This window comes from Homalodisca vitripennis, chromosome 8 (genome assembly GCF_021130785.1).
Source record: "Homalodisca vitripennis isolate AUS2020 chromosome 8, UT_GWSS_2.1, whole genome shotgun sequence".
Lineage (NCBI taxonomy): Eukaryota > Metazoa > Arthropoda > Insecta > Hemiptera > Cicadellidae > Homalodisca > Homalodisca vitripennis.
In genome coordinates this window covers 19,124,836-19,138,633 of record NC_060214.1, presented here as the reverse complement: position 1 = coordinate 19,138,633, position 13,798 = coordinate 19,124,836, and the positions used below count along the sequence as shown (strand labels likewise).

The 13,798-nt window shown below is 35.0% G+C and overlaps 1 protein-coding gene across 10 annotated transcripts in view; it reads left to right on the top strand.

The window, feature by feature from the left end:
* LOC124367384 overlaps nucleotides 1–13,798 on the top strand; it is an 80,702-nt gene that overhangs the window by 36,967 nt on the left and 29,937 nt on the right. For 9 of the 10 annotated variants that reach the window (XR_006922890.1, XM_046824154.1, XM_046824151.1 and 6 more), the window contains 2 exons: nucleotides 4,242–4,397; nucleotides 6,905–7,326. Coding sequence is in view for 9 of the 10 variants with exons in the window: in XM_046824154.1 (XP_046680110.1) it covers nucleotides 4,242–4,397; nucleotides 6,905–7,326 (578 nt within the window). In the remaining variant the exon portion in view is untranslated. The remainder of the gene's footprint in view (nucleotides 1–4,241; nucleotides 4,398–6,904; nucleotides 7,327–13,798) is intronic. The other variant, XM_046824153.1, reaches the window with a different exon arrangement.

The window sequence follows — 13,798 nt, the reverse complement described above, 5'->3', positions numbered from 1 at the left end:
TTTTAAATCAATTAACTAAATAATATTTAATCCACAGGATTGATCTATTTCAAAAACTGTACAGTTTAAGCTTTTTTAAAAGGATATTATGGTTCACACAATCAAAAGCCCTGGACAAATCACAGAACACACCCATGGTTCTCTGTGACCCATCCAAAGCCCAAGACACCTCATTTACAAGTTTATTAATGGCCCCTAAAGTACTGTGACCCCTCCTAAATCCGAATTGATCACAAGTCAAAATTGAATTAGATTCTAAAAAATTTGTAATTTGGTTTAGTGCTAATTTTTCAAATACTTTAGAAAACGATGGCAGTATTGAAATTGGACGGTAATTATCTGGATTTTGTTTTTGCCCTTTTTTATAGAGTGGTTTTAATTCAGCCCATTTTAAATTTTGTGGAAAACTACAATTTTTGAATGATTGATTAATTAAAACTGATAAAGGAACAGCTATACTATACATTACATGTTTCATTACGTCCAGAGGTATTTCATCCCACCCAGAACATTTTTTATTTTTTAATGATTTTATCACTTTAACAACATCATCTGATGACACATTACCAAAATTAAACTTAAAAAATTGACATTCAAGATCATTTTGTGCTAAGTTTATAGGGCCTCTTGTTCACAAGGTCGAGCCTTAATTTCTTTGGCCAATTCTGCAAATTTTTTGTTGAAGAATTGTGCAATTTCCTTTCCATCTTTAATAACCCTACCACTATCCAACACAACATCAGGAAAATTGTTGACAGATTTCTTACATCCAAGCTCAGATTTAACTACATGCCAAGCAGCTTTATTTTTATTTTCAGAATATTTTATGAAATTAGAATTATACATTTGCTTGGATTTATTACAGACATTTTTGAATTTTTTTTTATAATTTTTTACATAATTTATAAAATTTAGATTGTTTGACTGTTTGGCTAGTTTACTAAGCTCCCACTTTGTAATGCTTGAAATTTGAATTCCTTTTGTTATCCATTTTTTTATTTTTGGATTGTTTGGTTTTGTTAGCAGAGAATTTTAATGGAAATGATTCTTCAAATATATTTTGAAAGCAATTAAAAAAATTAGAACAGCCTTTTTACTCTAAGTTTAGTATTGTTTATTATCGAAAATGAGATCTTTAGAAATATCTAAAAAGACTGCCCTGTGATCCGACAAACCCAATTCTAAATTCATTGTCTGAGATTCAAAGGATGACTTAAATTTAAAAGTTAAAATATTATCAATGCATGAATTTGTATTAAATGTAACCCTAGTTGGTGATGAAAAATGTGTTTTAAAACCGCATGATTCAATCAGAGAAAGGAATTCAAATTTCTGTTGTGGTTTATTTGTTGTTTCCATTACATGTACATTAAAGTCTGATGCAATATAAACATTGTTTACATGGTTTCCTTTACCTAAAAGTTTTAACAGAGCCTCAAGCTTATTTAAAAATAATTTGAAATTTGAATCTTCTGGCACTCTATAAATAGAAATGGATAATTATAGGCCTTTTAAAATTAATTATTTCTATGCATGAAGCTTCAAAAACTGAATCCAAATTATAAATGCACAGATCTTTCCTGGTTTTAAATTCAAAATTATTCTTCAAAAGAATACATGAGCCTCCATGATAATCTCTATCTCTACAATAAAAATGTGCCAGAGTATAATTAGAAAAACTATTTAAAATGGTAACACTATCCCTACTCAACCAATGTTCATTTAAACAAATAATTTGAATATTTGAATTTTGTAGAATTATTTCCAAATCAATTTTTTTATCAAGTACTCCTCCTTGGATATTTAAATGTAATAGCCATATTTCTGATCAATTTTTGCTTCCTTACAAATAGGCCAAACATTATTAAATTTTAAATTTTGATTTACCTTATTTGCATGATAGCAGTGAAATTTATTACAAACTAAACAGAAGTTATCTAAATCTAAGTGTTTCTAGTATATCCTGAAAGAGTTTTTTTTCTGCAAGGTGTCAAAAACAGTCATGTGCACTGTAGGGGCCATTACTAAAGACATGTTTCTCTGGCAACCCACTAAAAACACACCTTGCTGTTCACTGACCGTTATCAACTGAATAAGCTATTTCCAGCTTATTCAGCTAAGAGGTAATTTTTCATCTTAGGTATGTCATCATCTTTATTTTTTCTCAACTACGTTTGTTGAGTTTTATAATTTCTCCCACTGCTTTCATTTCCTTCCATCTGCAAAACCATGAAATTGGCTCAATTTAGCAATAAAAGTAGTCCAGGAAAAGGGGTCAAGATGATCTGTGGTGCTCTATATTTGAATATTTGGCCTTTTTGTTGATTACATCCATCTGTTATCTTTGAAGATAATAATCAAATGTTTTCTTAAAATATCTGAATTTCCTAAGATATGGATGAGGCAAAAACTCTTCCATCTCAGAACAAAAAGATAAACACTAGGCGATGAAATTTAAACAAATCTTGTTAAACATGTTATATGTCTTTGTTTAAGGCTAAAATAGTGTTTGTGTGAACTTTATATCCGATTTTCATTAAATTTGGCAAAAATTTTCCTAACTTGGATAATTTTAGTAACTACAGAAATTTAACAGTGATTAGGGGATTTTTAAGGGATTTATTAAAAAAAAGTTGTAGGCAGACTTATATGTTTGAGTAAGTTTTTCTTGATTCTCTTAAAAGAGGAAAACAAAATTCAAACACCAAGCATTATTTTATCTTACGTCATTCTTGAAAAAACTTAATTTTAAAAGGCTAAAAAATTCAAATTGGGGCTTCCATGCTAGAGGACTTAAGTGGTCATTGATCCCAATTTGAAAAACAGGTCTTGTAGAAGTAGCGAATTAACTCCATTAGACTGCCAGTTTCATTTGTACCCATATTAGTAGAACCAATATGACTTAGTTGAGTATAGTTTTTAAAATTCACTTTCATCATATAATTTCTTCTGAACTGTGAACTATGTAAATGGAAAACGGTGAGTTTTCTATTAAATTAGTGTGAAAGAAATAAAGTGAAGAAGTCAAGTTCCTTGAGTAAAGTTACCAATGTCTTGTACATGGGTCAAGAGAACCTAAAATTGATATCATAAGTATTGGATTGACTTTGGCAATCATTTTATTCCATTTAGTAAAATTTACATGGCTATGCCATAGAACCCCGTTATTGCTATTATGTACAACTTAGTTTTGATGTAGAACATTTGCTTTGAGACTGCAGAACTACAACCAAGATGTTATGCACGTCAAAGAGAGAATTTCACTAGCCTCAGCATTGTACTTTTGAGACCCAGAGACAGCACAAAGAAAGCTATATCATACTTGCAGAATTTGAAGCCACTAAGCAAAGACTCTTACTACCCAAGTGTCACTGACATATTCCCATTTCTCATGTTCACTGACTATCTTAAATGTACATTAGCCCATAACAATTGTCAAACAGATCCTCCAGTACAACAACCTTGCTCAGAATGTGATAAAACACTATGATAAAAATAATTAGCTTATTATTTAACACTGACACTGTGAACAAGGAATAATTTGGGGCCAAGAATTGGTCTTTAGAAGCTCAGGGTGTTCCTGTCCAAGCTTTAAACAATGCGATATCAGCGTTCTACAATCGATTGGGATATTGTCAGCAAACCGAAGGCAAACACTTTGAACATTTGTTATAACTGTTTTGGTAAGTGATTTGAAGTAAAAGAAGTAAAATAAAAGATTAAGTGTCTCAGTTTTCTCTAACAACCAGAATGTTTGCATTTGAAAAATTCTGTATTTTATAATCTTTGAGTGTCCGCCATTTTGTAATGCGTCAACTGTTTTACGTCAGATTTTCGCCAAAATGTTTCTAATTAAAAAGAGCTTTAATTTGATGTACGACTCGACCTATGCTTCTATTTAAGAATTTTCACCCACCCCTAGCGGGACGTCCCCCATAAGCAGGATATCATGGTGAAATAAATAAAATAATAGTTTTATATGAGCAGAAGCTTGATGTAAATTTTGGTTCTTATATTGTAATTAGTTCAAAAGTTATTAGACCGTCCCGGGACTTTTCAGCACCCCTGTATACTGATATTGAATAAATGAGAGGAGTTTTTTTCTGGGAAAACGATCAGGATAGTTGGACAATGGGGGAAGGGGAGGGGTACTAATTTGGCTTATAGTATATTAGGGGAATGATTTGTTCAACCTATCTTTGAGGAATCCTAATCACAACGAGTACTGTGACATGTTATAGAACTACCAGACCTACGATGAGTTCATGCAAGAATTGAATCACTACCGCAGCAAGCAGCGCCTTGATGTCAAACTGTCCAGGATGAAGCTGAAACTGGAGTCGGTCAACGACGACTTTCTGAGCTCTGCAGTCCTGCCACCTGCCACACATCAGAAGGTGTGGTAATTCTAGTTTTATAGAGAGAAAAGTTGTCATCATCGAATCCTCACACAAACCTATTGAGTACTTTCATAAAAGAATCTGTTCTGAATATTTTTTTTTAAACTTCACAGCGGCATTTTGGCCTGTAAGCTTCCTCTATATTATAATTTGTTATACATAAAACTATACCAATATTGTGTATTAAATAACTGGAAGAAGTATTCCTGGTGGAATAAATTCATATAATTTTATTTTCTTGCACCTATTATGTTAGATTGCTTTTGATTTTTTCATATATTTGTATTATATAAGAGCAACCTATTCAAATTATGAGCAGACAACTTGTCTGTAATACTGTATCTCTTTCTGTAATGAGGATTAACTTACAGATAAAACAAGTGGGAAAAAAATTTCAATGGTTTTGTTCAATAAAAATTGTATTAATATGCATAAAATTTACTAATATTTTAATAATTGAAAGACTTTATAAAATTAAATTTTCTGGACACATTGATTTTGCTAGTCCAGTTTATTACTAACAGATGTTTTTGAAATGTTTGCCCATTTACAATACATATGCACAGTCGTATTGTCTATAACTTGGACAGGCACATCTGTTGCGTTATGGATGACTTGTCACCATACTTCTGTATGATATTCCAAGGAAGCCAGGAGTATTCCTGTGGAATGTTTAAATGTTTTTAATCTGCCTGTTAATCTTAAACTTTTACAGTTTAACAACATTTTTACAGTCTAAACTGTAAAAGTAATTGTCATGTTAGATCATCACCTGGATCTCTATGTAGGTATTGTCATAATGCTCTATACATTAAAAGCAATGTTTTGTACAGTACAGTTCATACGGGTTTTATTGTCACATTAGATCACTGTCAGAGGGTTTAAACTGACATAACTCAGATAGCTGGAATCAAAATAAAAGATGTAACATGCTTAGACACAATGTTGTAGCTAGTATAGAAAAAAGTGTGCTCATCTTGCGCACTTGTGAATGCTTGTTGGAAGGTTAAATTGAAACATTTTAACCCTTTGCACGCCATAAGCGAGTTATTTCGCATGCATAAAAGTCCGTACAGCGCCCATAGCGAGTTATATCGCGAACTACATTTTACAACATTAGATAGTTTATTAGTTGTCGAATTTGCCGCTAGATGGCAGAGAAAGTCACTTTTGCTGCCTAGTGCATTAGCTAACGTGCCAACTGAACGTTTGAGGTGTATCGATCGGTAACAACTGTTTCTTTCTATTCATGTTTGTTTCTCGTACTTCTCGAAACGCAAAAAGATATTTTACTCATTTCCGACATTTCGTGAAGCGCCGCCATTTCGTGAAGTTCTATGTCTAGTGTTCCTGCTCACTGACAGTTTATGTTTTTACAGTTTTATTAGTTTATATTACGTTTAGTGCTTGTGAACTATTAAAATTATTACTATAGTAATAACTATTATTTATTATTTTGACGTAACTTGTGAATATATTGCCATAATTATGGCTAACGCAGACGATCCGGACTTTGATGATTTCGTTCTTGGGGTTACATACTTTGGACGATTATTTGTAAAAAAAAAACAGAAAACAGTTTTCCAAAATGTGTATTTATATACTTATCACACATCATATCTACTTCATGTACCGGTATACATTTGTAAAAATTATACAGTTTTATGAAAATAACGTTTTCGTTCATTTCATACCTACTGGTCCTTAAAATAGAAAAATATCTATATTTCGTTTTAAAAAATGCCCATAAAAGCATTTTATGATTTTTTATTCTTTAAATCAATTACTTAAACAAATAAAAGAATGGCTTTACAGTTTTCAAAAAATTAAATATTCAGTAATTTGGCGCTAGGGCAAAACATATACGTAATTACTTGGCGTGCAAAGGGTTAATACTCGTATTTAACAATAAATGTTACATGATAACAGTTAATTAAATTGAATTAAAATACATGTTTTTATATACTGTTTACAATATAAAGTCACATCTAAAATGTTTGAATTTGTTATTTCAGATTGTTTAAAGACAGAACCCATGAAAAATTTTGTTAACCCACATGGTTTCATCAGCTTACATACCCAATAGAAAGATTCAGTAAAAAAAGCCAATTTTCCAAGTTTTCCAGTTGGGAAGATCTCATGAAAACGATGTTGAGACTACCCATATTTTGAGCTCTATGGTCCTTGCACATTACAGGATTCTGCTTGTATGAAAAAAAAACAATACAGTTCTAAATCGTGGTCTGTTCATTTTTACACTGCACAATTTCGCCTGTTTATAGGAATAGGCAGATTCCATACAAAATTGATAACATTTTCATACCAGACTAGGGATAAAATCTGGATCATAAGACTAAATGATATTAAGTTTCGAATAGATTAATTTTTACTGCTGGGCGAGTGTCAGTGAACATGTTGAAGTGTCTTTAGAATTGCTGACTAAATCTGTAGGATTAGGTAGAGGAAAATATTCTGAAATGAAATATAAATAATTTATTGGATAGATAACACAGATGGCTGGAGGAAGTGCTCTCATACGATGCCTCCCTCAGTTGGAGCCGAAGGAACTGGAGTTATTAAAGAAGATGATCTGTCAGGACGGCACATTGGTGGAGAACAAGGGGAAGAAGATGAAGTCAAAACTGTGCGCAATGGCAGAGGAAGAATATAAGCAGAAACCTTGCAGGAAGTCCAAGGATGTCAGGAAGGCTCGACGACTGACTCCTGCAATAGTCATGAATCCGGATGAGGCAGCGAAGAAAATCCAGAAAGCCTACAGACATTACCATCGCAGAAAGAGTGGGTCATTGGTGGGCGTGACGGAAGGAATCATGTCATCAGGCGGTCACGTCACTAAAAATATGAAGTCGATGTCAGATCCTTCTTTGCCTTCGTACCTCATGAAGTCTTCTGTCTTGACAACAGGGTAAGTCACTTAAAAAATCTTTTAATATATAAACTATTATAGTTTTTAAAGCCTAAAAGTTTGGTGGTAAAAAATGTAAATGAAAAATTTACAACAGTTTTGGAAGATTATTCTATTCAATTAAAAACAGGCTTTATTAGCACAATCCATTTTACAATATTATAATTGTAACATAAAGTAAGTGCTTTACAAATTACGGGAACAGCATTTTATTTTTGAACTATTGCAGATAAATAGACAATAGACAATAGACAATATACTTTATTCATTATCATTGAGACAAGAATGGTGTCATTAAGCAAAATACAATTTTTTTTTTTTTAAGTTGAGATAAATCACGGTGGTTTGAGAGATGTGGTTAGGCAGTTAGTCCTCCAGTTCAGGAATTCCTCTATTGTGTAAAAAGGCCGGTCAAGAAGCCAGTCGATCAGTTTTCGTCGGAGTTGTTGCTGTTCCGTGGTGTTCTTGAACTCTTGTGGCAGGATGTTAAGAAATTTTGCACCAGCATATGTGGGTTGTTTTTCGTAGAGAGTCAGACGATGGGTGGGAAGTATGTAGTCATGTGCGGATCTTGTGTTGAGGGTTGTGAACGTCATTTCCTCTTGTCAGACGTTGTTGACTTGCATATACAACTACTTCTAAGATGTACAGGGCTACTGAGGTTAGTATTCTTAGCTGTTTAAAAGCACCTCTACACGATTCTAGAGGTCCTGTTCCCATTATTATACGGATTGCTTTTTTCTGAAGCACTAGTACTCTTTGGGTGTTAAATTTAGAGGAGTTGCCCCAGACAGTTATTGCGTACCTCAGGTGACTCTCGAAAAGAGCATAGTATGCACATTTTACTATTTCTGGGCTAGCAACTTGTTTTAAGCGCCTTAGAACATATAAAACTTTGCTAAGTTTCCCACATAGTTGGTTGATATGGTCACTCCAAGAAAGAGATTCGTCAATTAATATTCCTAGGTACTTTACGTTGTCCATTCTTTCAGCGTCCGGCAATTCCAGCACTTCTTCTTTCTTCCTTCCTATTATTAGTTGCTGAGTCTTTGTTTGATTCAATACCAGGTCGTTTGCTTGACAGTATTCTATTGCCATATTTATGGCAATGTATGTGTCTATTTCCAAGGTCGAAGGTTGTTTATTTTGTAGCAGGAGTGTCGTGTCATCTGCATACATGAGCATGAAGCAATACCTTTTTAAGTAATCAGGAAAGTCACTGACAAAGATAATGTAAAGGCCCAGGACTGATCCCTGCGGAACACCTCTGTCAACAGGGAAAGGTCTGGAGGTTGTTGTTTTTTTTTCTTTCCTTGGTCTGTACTTTTTATTTCTACTGACTGAGTTCTCCCTGATAAGTATCTCCGAAACCAATCTGCAGTTTTTCCTGTGATCCCTCGGCTTTCTAGTTTTTTGAGGAGTTTGTCATGACTAAGGCAATCAAACGCTTTAGTGAAGTCTAGAAAGATAGCAGTTGTTGTGTCGCCCTTATCTAGTGCTCTTATTAGATACTCAACGATTCTAACCAGAGCAGTTGATGTTGATTTACCTTCTATAAAGCCGTGTTGATTATCAGGAAACAGGTTATGTTTTTTAAAAAAATCTAACAGTCTAGACAGTACAATTTTCTCTATGATTTTTGAAATTGAAGGAAGTAGAGAGATTGGGCGGTAGTTAGCGACCTGGGTGGGGTCTCCTTATTTTAGTTTCGGATAGACTTTTGCCAGTTTTAGTTTTGATGGAAAAATTCCTTCTGCAAATGGGTTGTTGATTATAGTAGTTAGGGGGTTTAATAGGGGCTCACTGCAAGTTTTTAATAATTTTGTGGAAATGTTATCAAAGCCAGCTGAGTTTTTCGTTTTCAATGTTCTTATAGTCGTCTTAACTTCCTTTTGAGATGTTGGCCAAAGAATAAGAGAGTCATTTACTTGAAGTCTGTAATCTGCAGTAACAGGATTCCCATCGTAGACAGCTTGTGCTAGTGTTTCGTTGGCAATGTTTACAAAGTATTCATTTAGGTGTGTTGCTACATCCAGGGGAGCCGATATTAGTGTGTCATTAGGTTTAAGATGTATTGTTTCATTGGTGTTGTTGTTTTTACATCGTTCTTTATTAATAACACTCCATATTACTTTACTTTTATTTTCAGACTTATTTATGAACTCAGATGTCATAAGTTTTCTTTGGGCCTTGAGGTGAAGGTCATAGATTTTCTTCTTCTCTGTTGCTCTAGCTTTGTTTTCTTCTGTCCCAGTCAGTAGATATTCCTCTTGAGCCGCTAGATATTGGTTGCGCTTTTCTATCGTTTCTTGGTCATTCTTAATAGGTTGTCTTTTTTTATACTTTTTGCGAGTACGGATGTAAGGGCATGCTATATCCATATGGTATGTCAAAGTATTCAGAAACTTGTTATAGGATTCCTCCGCTGATCTGGGGGTTAGCACGTCACACCATGTTTCTTGTTTCAGTAGATTATTAAGAAGTGAGAGGTTCTTGTCGCTGAAATGTCTGTTGAATGTTATTTGGTCAGGTGTTTTAGTTTTGAAGTTCTGTAATGTGGCTATTTGCCCTGTATGGTCAGAGATAAATGTGTTTAGGATAGTGACTACTGGTTCCGTAGGAAGTTTGTTAGAACAGACTATGTCAATAGAAGTGGAACTATATGGGGTGACACGTGTAGGTGGTAGCTGAAGTCTTGAGGTGTTATAGGACTTTAAGGTTTCTTGAAGTTTTGTGTTTTGTCTGTTTGTTTCCAGACAGTTAACATTGATGTCACCCATAATCACTATGGGGCTGTTCCAGGTAGGGATGGTTTCTAGAGTCTGCGATATTATGTCTATGGAGTACATCATTGACCAACTCGACAACGGACATGCAGTCACTAGCCTGTTTCTTGACTTCAGTAAGGCATTCGACTGCCTTAACCATGACCATCTCCTTAACAAAATGAAGTCCCTAGGGATAAATGGGAAGACGGGAGAATGGTTCCATAGTTACCTAAGTGACAGAAAGCAAATAGTTGAAATTGAGCATGAAGAACAAAACAAGCGAAAAAAATTCTATTCTGACATGACAAGCATTGCCAGAGGAGTACCACAAGGGTCAGTACTGGGGCCGGTACTGTTTCTCCTCCTAACAAACGATCTTCCAGACTACCTAAAGGAATACTGTGAAACAACAATGTATGCAGATGACACAGTCCTCACCATAGCAAATAAATCCATTCAAACCCTGAAAAGAACTACTGACACTGCTTTTAGTTACACAAAACAATATTGCCTAAGAAATGACCTTGCCCTTAATGAGAAAAAAACAATACAGCTAATTTTCACCACAAAAAACAAAGAATTACCTTTACCAATCCCTGGAACTGCAGCTCAGGATACAGTCAAATACCTGGGCATTACAATGGATTCAAAGCTCACATAGAATTACTTTGTAAAAAACTCTCTTCAAGCACTTATGTAATAAGAAGGGTAAAACACACAAGCAATCTGGAAACTGCAAAGATAGCCTATTATGCACTATTTGAATTTCATCTCAGGTACGGAATTGTGACCTGGGGCGGAACATCTGCTACCAACCTGCAAAGAATCCTAAAACTTCAAAAAAGGGCAATAAGATGTCTAGCAGGCCTAAACTACCTCGAAAGCTGTCGTGATGCCTTCAAGGAACTCAAGATCCTGACGGCCCCAGCGCTCTACATGCAAGAGGCAATCATGCATGCTGTTCTCACCAATCAAACCCGACAAAGAGACATACACAACCAAAATACACGCCATGCTTCAGATTTTGCTCTGCCGCCTCACCATCTAACACTCTTTACAAGCAAGCCTTCCTATAAGGGAGCCTTGCTCTACAATCAACTACCAGTCCACCTCAGAGAAAAACCAGAACGCCACCTCAAGAAACATCTCACAGTCTGGCTCCAGGAGCGACCTTTCTACTCTATTCAAGAATTTTTAAATCCTGTAACTCTCAACTATTAACATTCTTTAACTTCTCATGTATTGACACATTGTACTGTTCTCTATGAATATGTGAAATAAAGAAAATTGTCTATTGTCTATTGTCTATGGTGCATCAAAGTTGATGTTAGGTCTGTAGATTCCAATGATGTAAATGGCTTGTTTTCCTATTGTTAATTTAGCTGTAGACACCTCGCAGATCAGCTCCTGACTCAGCCTGTTTCCACCGAGTCCAACCGCATATGTTTTTATTCCATCCTTCACCCAAATTGCAACCCCCCCTTTTTTATGTTTTTCTCGACAGAAGCTCTCGATAATGGTATAACCTTCTAAGTGGGTGTTCTCTAACTTTTGTTTTGAAAGACCATGTTCTGTTATAATTACTATATCTGGGTTGATGTTGGTTAGGAGGTCATTCATGATGTCTATTTTATTGGAGAGGCGGTCAGCATTTTGGTGAAAGATGGTTAATTCTGAGGGATGATAATTTTGCTTGAATGTTAAATGTCTTCTTGTCGATGTGGTACATTCTCTAAAAAAGAGTAAGTTTTTAGAGAACTTTCAGACGGACTAGAGTGGCTAAAGTTATAATGTCTTCCCATATGTGTCCTAAAGAAATTGATGTGTTTTGTGAAGAAGTCTTCAAAGCTCTCATGCTTGTCTTTTGGTTTCGCATTTAAAGGTGGCCCACTCATTACTCTAAGGTTAGTTTTGTCCTGCGAGAGTATCACAGATCCAGGATTCTGCTTTATGACTTGTTTGTTCTTCTCTGGAGGAGATTCATCTTCGTACTGGTGGATAAGAGAAGTTGCCAGCTGTGTAGTTGGACCATCATCAGTTGTTGTTGTAGTACACTGTTTTTGTGTCGGAGTTTGACAGACTCTCCCCGTTATTGTTGTGGTAGACTGTTTTTGTGTCGGAGTTTGACAGACTCTCCCCGTTATTGTTGTGGTAGACTGTTTTTGTGTCGGAGTTTGACAGACTCTCCCCGTTGTTGTGGACTGTTTTTTGTGTCGGAGTTTGACAGACTCTCCCCGTTATTGTTGTGGTAGACTGTTTTTGTGTCGGAGTTTGACAGACTCTCCCCGTTATTGTTGTGGTAGACTGTTTTTGTGTCGGAGTTTGACAGACTCTCCCCGTTGTTGTGGTAGACTGTTTTTGTGTTGGAGTTTGACAGACTCTCCCCGTTGTTGTGGACTGTTTTTGTGTCGGAGTTTGACAGACTCTCCCAGTTGTTGATGTAGTAGAATGATTTTGTTCTCTTGCATTTATTGGCTGGCGCATGCTTGCAATGAAGGTTCTAGTATGTTGATTACTCCGTCCATGGATTTTGTTATTTTCTGTTTCTAGCATTCTTTTTACTTGTAGTGAGACGCTGAATTTGTTCTGTGATTTTCTGCGAGGCGTTTGATTGCTACTAGAAGTGTGATTTAGTTTTATATGCTTGTTTTTAGATAAAGTTGCTGTTTGTTCTGTGTTATATTTTAATTTGGCCTCTAGGTTTGAGAGTTTTTCCTCAAGGGTACCGTATTTTTCTTTTAGGAAACTAATGTCTACATTTATTGGTGTTGAAGTTGGTTGCACATATGTTATTGAAGGAAGATCATTTTGAGTTTGCTTTACACATCAGTTCTATACCTAGAAATGTACTTTTTTAAGCTAATATACATTTTTTCTATCATACTGGGGATGGTAAAAAAAGTCAGAAGAGAATCTTAAATGACAGCATAGGTCGAGTTGTACACTAAGTTAAAAATCTGTTATGAGAACACAATCCCGACCTCAAAAGGTTCATCCAAGCCAAAATGGTGGTGGTTTGAAATTACAAACTTGAGTTTTTTTTTATAAAGATTAGTTGTCATTCCTTGTGTTAGACAAAATAATGAAACCCAAAAACGTCACAGCATATAAAAGCAATTTTTTAAAATTTTGAATGACTTTACACCACATTCAATAATGGTCTAGGATGAGGCCTTTTAAAATTTTCTGCATCTCACAAAATAATGAAACTTTCAGTAGTTCCAGATGAGGTTATCATTATAGCTGACCTTTTTTGCAATAAATGCTCAAATTCGTTTCCCTCCGCAGTTTGACAGTGAGCAAGACCAAAGTCAAAATTCTTTACTCCATTGATCAATACAGAATTGAAATAGGAATCGTCAATAAATATAATTAATTTAACACTGAAATAGATTTAAATAGGCAGTTGTAGTAACCATCCATAACACTTCATAGCTTCTCAGCAGACATGCGAGTGCTTGCTGTAGTAAGACAGTGATAGGCTGTAGTGTGATTACTTGGCATGAACTTAAGTAATGTTGCAGGACTGACAGACACAGTGAGACAATAGGCTTGGTTATTAGACAATAGACTATTTAATGTCCAGTTTATACATGTATTTAAAAACACGTTACAACCATCCGTACTAGGATGTATGATTGTCAAAATTGCTAGTGATTAGGGTACTTGCTATCCATCTTTGTAATGCTTCGCAGCATAAAAAT